At 48.7% G+C, this 7,325-nt stretch overlaps 1 protein-coding gene across 1 annotated transcript; it reads right to left on the bottom strand.

The window, feature by feature from the left end:
* Positions 1–400: 400 nt before the first annotated feature.
* LOC126527957 (uncharacterized) lies at positions 401–5,756 on the bottom strand. Its single transcript, XM_050175796.3, has 2 exons — positions 5,273–5,756; positions 401–2,299 (listed from the first exon to the last, which is right to left on the bottom strand). The coding sequence occupies exons 1-2, from the start codon at positions 5,567–5,569 to the stop codon at positions 1,673–1,675; spliced, it is 924 nt and encodes a 307-aa protein (XP_050031753.3). The 5' UTR covers positions 5,570–5,756; the 3' UTR covers positions 401–1,672.
* Positions 5,757–7,325: the final 1,569 nt, after the last annotated feature.

Consider the following 7,325-nt stretch of genomic DNA (forward strand, 5'->3'; position numbering starts at 1 on the left):
CTTCTGACAGATCTCGAAAGCAGCGCATCATGCTCGCGGCGCTGCAAGTATACTTCGCAGTCGATATTTCTTTCTGGTGTTACGTGGGTATGAGCCATTCCTAATGACATTTTTGTACAATGCGCCAATGCTGACGATATTGCGTCGAGCGAATTCAGGCTTTCGACCTAAAAAAGGAATTCACCAAGTAAGCGTGTTTATTCTAACGAGTTTCACGCATGCCAACTTGTCCTTCATAATCATTCGCACTTACCGTACTTGCACGTAAAAATTGTGACCACGAATGTAACGACAGGGGGAGGGAAGGGGCCACTTTTGATGTCCTAGAAAGAAATATAGTTTACCGTTCCAATGCGACGTGATCGCACAAGAAAACCGCGAATGATGAAAGAAGGCCAGATACCTGCAGCACGCTTTATTTATCGTCACTATGAATCGCAAGATACAGTGAACGTACGAGTGCTTTCGCAATTCACTCGCTGTCAGTAGCGACGCCTTTGTCGCTCTTGGCGAGAACAGAGCCTTCTTCCTCGTCAACAAGGTTATTGGAAAGGCAGCACTACAGAGATATCCGCGGCAAAATGTAGCGTTTGACTGTGTTCGAACACTGCCTCGAGTGAGATAGCCTTGGTGTTCTATGGTTTACCTCACTGACGTTATATTTGTGCAGATTTGCACGTCAAAGCAGAATAATCTATATGTTTAATCACTGAGGCTTAATGCTGAACACGCTGCAGTGCGGTGGCAGCCTTCACCACCACGTTAAAACAGCTATGGAAGGCCCCCTTTAAAGCGTTTCTGTGTAAATAAATGGATGCAACTACAACGGCATTCCATAATGGTTGACTGAGATAAACTTATTTCCAGTGTGTGAAAAGGAAACGGCATAGTTGGTAGCTTTAACGGCGGGTTGTCTTGGCTATAAGAACATTTTTCGATATGAAAAGACTGCCACAAAGTAATCTTCATTCAAAAAGTGAGACATTGATATCTGCGCCAACGTCAGTTTATCAGAGTTGGTTTAGAGGCTCTCGTGGGACAGCTGGACTTCGACAAAAGCCGCTACACGTGACGGGTTTAGTTGGGCGCCGTCACTCACAGTCGTGCATGATGATTCGAAAGTCAAACAAGGGCTGAGTGTGGCTTTTAGTATCAAAGGTACCAATAAAGAAACATTGCTACCACGGGTCGTAAGTTGCGTGTGGCACTGAGAAACCATATGAACTCTGCAATATTGTCGGTTCTACAGAAACAACGTGCAGTAAAGAGCTGCCAGCTGAACACGTGTTCCAATTTAACCTCAGCGTCCATGAACGTACACAACCACGTAGTTTGCCAAAAGTCACACTGCACCATGCGCGTCGGTAACGAAACCGAGCAATCAAGGTAGGGTTGCCATACTCGTAGAGCTTCGAGGCACCCACTATAACCACCGAGTAAACTATTTCCTTCCCGTTTTCACGGCGAGGCGTGCGACTATCCGAACGCGTGGGTGTCTCACTTTGCGACTCCATCGAAATATGAAGTGCCGGTGTGCGCACTCTACCATTGTGCGCTTGGAGTGAGCGTTCGTGGCCCCAGAGAGACTGGGCAGCGAGAACTACCAAACTTCGAAGGATATCCGTCGCCTCGCCTTGCAGTGACGCCCGCACGTCTGAGTGATGATAGTGATCTAAGGAAAGGAAGGACGCTCGATTCTCAAACCCCAAGGAAAGGACAGCGAAGCGTCAAACACGTCTGAGTCGCTTGAGTCGCTTGCACTCGCCTCATCCTCATGTGACCGAGAACTTTCCTCCTCTCTCGAAGCGCGGACGTGTTCCTGCAGCTGCGAAGCTTCGGCGATAGCGTCCGTTAATTTCTCGGCGGCTGCGAACACGGCGGCGTTGAGAGCCTCGAGGCTAACCGCTAGTGTGGCGTTTAAGTCTTGAAGCTGAGCGCTCTGGGCTCTTGCTGCCTCCGTGAGTTCGTTCACTTGGCTCTGAAGCGCTGGGATTTCGTCTTCGTAGGGATTCCCTGTGTGGCCCTCGATACCGTGCGCTGTCGCAGTGACGTCACCGGCAGCGCCTTTTCTAGGTGGCTTTGCTTGAGCTCGATGCGAGGACTCGGCGAGCACCGCAGATGAGAAGCTGCCTGCACCGCACCCGGCGATGTAGTGCGCTGCTAGCTTAGCGTTCGGAATATCCTCGCCGCAACGTTGACACGGAGAAGGGTGGAAGGCGCACTCTGCCTCGAAGTGTTCCAGGAGCACCGCCAGGGGACCGACGAAATCGCAGCCGTGGCGTTCGTTCCAGCAGTGAGCCTAGAATCGAAAAGCAAAGCAAGCAAGGATATCTTGTTAACGACAATGATATATCTTTGTCGCTAATTAGTGGGAGCCGCGCCTGCATTGCACGCAATATTTATGACGTAATCCCATAGTAAAAGCCGCGTCATGGTAAAATCAGCAAGGCAAGAAGTGCACGTGTTTAATTGTAGGTTCACGGATCATGGCTTATCACTGCATTTTATTATTTAAGTCGTTCCCACTTTGAAAACATCTCGCTCCAAACAAAATGTTCGCTTTATTTTTTCATCACATCCATTCGAAGTGCAAAGCATCGTAACATATTACAGCGTTTGTTTTGTTTCCATTTTTTTGCATCCAATTCGCTATCTGTTTCTCTTTCTCACGACTACTGGTTACTCTACTTGGTTGCCGACTTTCTTCACGTCTTCAATGGCGTCTACATCCTTTTCATGTACAGATACCTGTTCACTTTAGCCACCCATTTATTTTGATCCAGGTTCCTCAGTATTTCTTCAAAACCAATTTTGCTCGGCTCTTCTCCGACTTCAAAAGAGGCCCAACCCATGTCACACTCCAATACTTCATTGGTGGTTTTACCGAGGGCTCGCAAAGCCAATCGGCCTGCAGATCTTTGGTTTACTTTCAACCCCGAAAAAGATAGCCGTCTTGAAGCACAAACGGGCATTAGCGAATGTTAGCCGTGGCACTAATACTCCTTTCCAGATTCTACGCACCACCTCATTTATTGTGGACCCAAAATTCCCCGCGTGTCATCGTTAGTGCATTCCGCTTCGCGTTTATTGTCAGATTATCTTATTGGGTGCTTGACGAGGTCTTTCCTTCGTTTATGTATACACTGAAGTATGGATATTGCTTGACTATGGATAAGACAGGCTATTTAATTGACACTACGCAAGTACTCGTCTCTTCACTGAAGGTTAGAATTACCGATTTCCCTGAACTATGCTTCCCGCCTGCATTTGTCGCCGTTTTACCACATCTATTTTCAAGTGTCTGCAAATTTCTTGCATTGTCCGCTAGTGGCATTATGTCGTCCGCATACATCAGTCCGGGTGCTTTGTTTCACAATTTGTCTATTAAGCATGAGGAATAAATCAAACCCTAATTCATTGCTTCCGGCCGTGTTTCTATGCCCTTAACATAAAGCGTGAACAACAATGAAGACAGGACGTCCTTGCTTCAGTCCTCCGTGAATTTCCACCACTTCATTACACTTCCGACCTGAGCATACAACTCGCGCTCGCTTGTCTCCATATCTCCCTCAGCAGCTTGTGTGTCATAATGTACACTGTACACTCAGGTGGCGCCACCTGACACCCCAAAATGAAAAAATTTATCGCCGCGATGCATTCTCAAGGCATAGCAGTGCGAAAATCAATAGCAGATCTCAATAATGAAGACAGAAGTACGCTTGTAATCATGAAACTAAGCTATGGGTGATAGCGCCATTTTTATTCTGGCGCGACGGAGAGCCAGTAACACGGTCGAATTGGAATTGAAGCGGGCATCCTGGCGACTGCCAAACTGCTGAGTCATGGTGACTGACGTTAGCCTGCCCAATAAATTTGCCGCACTGAACTACGCGCATGCACTGTTGTAGCCACAAGTCTCCGTAATCGTAACACGGGAACGCTTCGTTGTGAAACTAGATTGTGTGCTGTCGAGCGGTAACTTCGAAGATGATCGCCATCGTCTGCTTTTGCCGTAATCCTCGGCGCGAGCCGCCACAGGGGAAGAGGGTGGCGAGAGAAGGTTGCGGGATGCCCTCCTCCTGTCCAAGCGCTCCACCAGAGTATCCTTCACAGACAACAACAATCGCACGATTGTATGAAAGAGCCAGTCGGCATTCGGTGAAGGACGCACCCCGAACTTGGTTGTCCAAGAGCAAGCAGCCTTTGCATTAGCACCATTGCGTGGGTCGGGAAATTCCTGCCACCAACCACCACCCACAAAAACATGCGAAAGGTGCTAAGAAAGCTATTCACTCGAAAAAGAAAATTGCGCAGAAACCATCGCGAATGATTGTTAGTGCAAGCGAACAGACCGTACAAACACAGAATCGTGGACGCAGTAGTCGAGAAAGTGGGGAGCAAATACAGGATAACTGGAAGTGCAAATAGACAACCCGAAGTCACTAAATGAAAGTGAGACAAACACACGATGGACTGGTTGCAAATGTGACAGTCCACTTCGCATTGACATTTCTGGAGGCAAACGCACTACGCCTGCCTGGAAACCTTTGAGTCATCTGTACCTATGCTGGTACCGGTGCCATCCCGTCCATACCGTGATGGCACCGCATTAACAGCAGCAATGGTAGCACCGACGACCATTACAGCGATAGCGAATTTTACAAGTAAGGATGGCTGGCTTATTGAAGCAAAGGTAGGCAAAATGCCAGTGTGCAAATAGATGCAAACCACGATTATCTCAAGCGGGCTATGTGCCCCTGTTATTTTGACGGGGTTATGTCCCGCTGCAAAGTAGGTATATGAGGCCACAAGCAACTATCTGTCGCCCCTCTGTTTTCATAGAAATGCGATTAGAGATCATTAACAATCAGCGCAGACGCAGTTTTTAACGGGTTTGCGTGATCCGTAAACTTTCATGGTTGACTGCACGTTAGGTTGCCAGCCTTGTTAGCAGCTAAATATATACGCTGAACACTGAGCTGTTCGATATCAAAACCTGCGAAAACACTGATTTCGAAACATAACGGACACAAACTGAAAACAGCTGGCAATAGATTTCGCCTCGCTGTCAAGTGGGGGACACCTGGGCAGGTATGCTGCAAGACTGCACATAGTAGACATGTCAATTACATCTGCCGCTAAAGTGCTGATTGGCTGGGCTGCGCCACGCGTCCGCAGCAGCGAGGCACCACAGCCAATGAGCACTTCAGCAGCGGGCGAAATGGACATGTCCACTAGGTGGACTCTCACAGAATACCTCCGCTGCACTGACCTTCAGGTTCCGCTTCTTCCTCTCCGGAAGCTGACATTTCTGGCACTCGTCCTCGCAGAAGAGTTCTCCGTCCAGAGGACAGACGCTTCCGCCATCTTGGGCGACGCTACCTGCCAGGCACTGACCACACAGTGCGTGACAACAGGGCAACACGAACGTCGTGCTTGGAATCACGGCGCACACGCTGCAGGCGTAACGAGTCAGCACCAGCTCATCGACGAACCGCGTCGGGCGCCAGTTGACGCCGCTGACCGATCCGTACACTCGATGCAGAGCTCGCTGTTCAGGACCAGACATGGCAGCGGCGGAGAGGCAAGGCCCACAGGCGCCGAAGATTCACTAATGCGGGCGTTTGTTCGCGATCACCTGACCACAGATAACGGCAGGAGGTGGCATGGCTGTCGCAGCGACCGCTGTAGAACTTGCGTGGGTCACCAGCAAGAATCAGTGCCTATATAGTGACTACCCGCGTCTGCTCACCTACGTTCGCTTTTTCTACAGTCTTTGCGCCAGCGCCGACTGGTGGCATCAACCACATGAGTAACTACCATATCGCTACCACGATTGCCGGAGCGACACGTTGATAAGGTGTTCCTAGCACTGTCGGGTTGATCAAGAACTTCACGGATCAATCAGTAATAGGGTTTGAAAGTTAACTCTGACAGGTTGCGAAAAACAGCGCCGCGCATGCGCACTCACGCCCAGGTTACAGTGCCGCGAAAGAACAGCACAGCAATCACCTGCAGAGAATCGCCACACTCCCGCGACGCGCGTTCCGCGCTACAGCATCTGGATGTCGCGATGTCACCTTGGTCGCATTTGTCGTCAAGTGTCCCTAGTACTCGTATGCGATCGTTTTCATTCGCCTACCTGTACAAACGGTGGCAGACATAGTGCTAAACGTTTCAGCACTATAAATGAGGTGAGGGAGCCATTACAACGGTTAGACGAAAAGAGGAGGCTATTGATCGAAACGAGAACTTCAGAAAGCTAGTTGTTAAATTAAAATTAACTTATGTAGTTTCGCGTGCCAAAACCACGGTCTGATTATCAGGCACGCTGAAGTGGAGGACTCCGAAAATGTCTTCGCATTTCGCCCGCGTCGAACTGCGGCTGCCGCGGCCGCTAATTTCCGCGAACCGATTATTCGGTCTGCTCACGATGGGGCAGACAGAGCGTAAGCTCGACCACATGGGAGAAATAAACAATTAGAGGTTGCAAGTAGCGCTCTGGGGTGTGTGTCTCTTCTTTGTGTCTCGTCAAAATGTTGCGCAATCCAACCTCTAATATGCTATACCAACACGCCCAGTCGTCAACCTTGAGAAATAAACAAGTTTTTCTATTTTTTTTTTCGATATGAAACGAAGCTTGCAGTTTTTGGGAATAATTTCGTCCGTATGGCTAAGCTAGCATACATCACTGTCAACATTTAAATATTCGCGTCTTTACGGCCTGCTTTGTGGCCATCGCAAGGGTTTAATTCATGTGGTGTTCCGGTTGGGCATTTTGCTGGTGTGTCACGCGTTGATCATCGATTCGGACCACCGCGACTGCATTTCGATGGGGGTGAATTGCAGAAACGCCCGTGTACAGTGCATAATAGTGTGTGCGTTAAAGAAGCCCAGGTCGTGAAACCTGAACCGAAAACCCCCACTACGACGCGCTTCATAACAATATCACTGCTTTCGTACAAAAACTCCAGGATATAATTTTGAGAATGAATTCTAGTTGAGTTGTTTCGTATCAGATAATTATATTGAAAAAAAAATACATGCGGCGAAGGTACATTATACAATAACTGGGACTGTTGCTGCTTTAGGTTGCTATGTAATCTATCTTAACAATCCTCGAGCACACGTTGTGAAAACCTCTGGCGTGATGGGCAGCTGCTCGGGAACATCATTGCGTCGTTGGCGCCTGTCTATCGCTTTATGTGGACTACGAAGCTTCCATACAGTACCTGGGGTCCTTCGTTTTATGGTTAAACCAATACTTTCCAATTTTTGCACCCCGAAGAAGATCGGTAAAATGGGGTTAAACACGATTCCCCCCC

Source organism: Dermacentor andersoni, chromosome 9 (assembly GCF_023375885.2).
Source record: "Dermacentor andersoni chromosome 9, qqDerAnde1_hic_scaffold, whole genome shotgun sequence".
Taxonomy (NCBI): Eukaryota; Metazoa; Arthropoda; class Arachnida; order Ixodida; family Ixodidae; genus Dermacentor; species Dermacentor andersoni.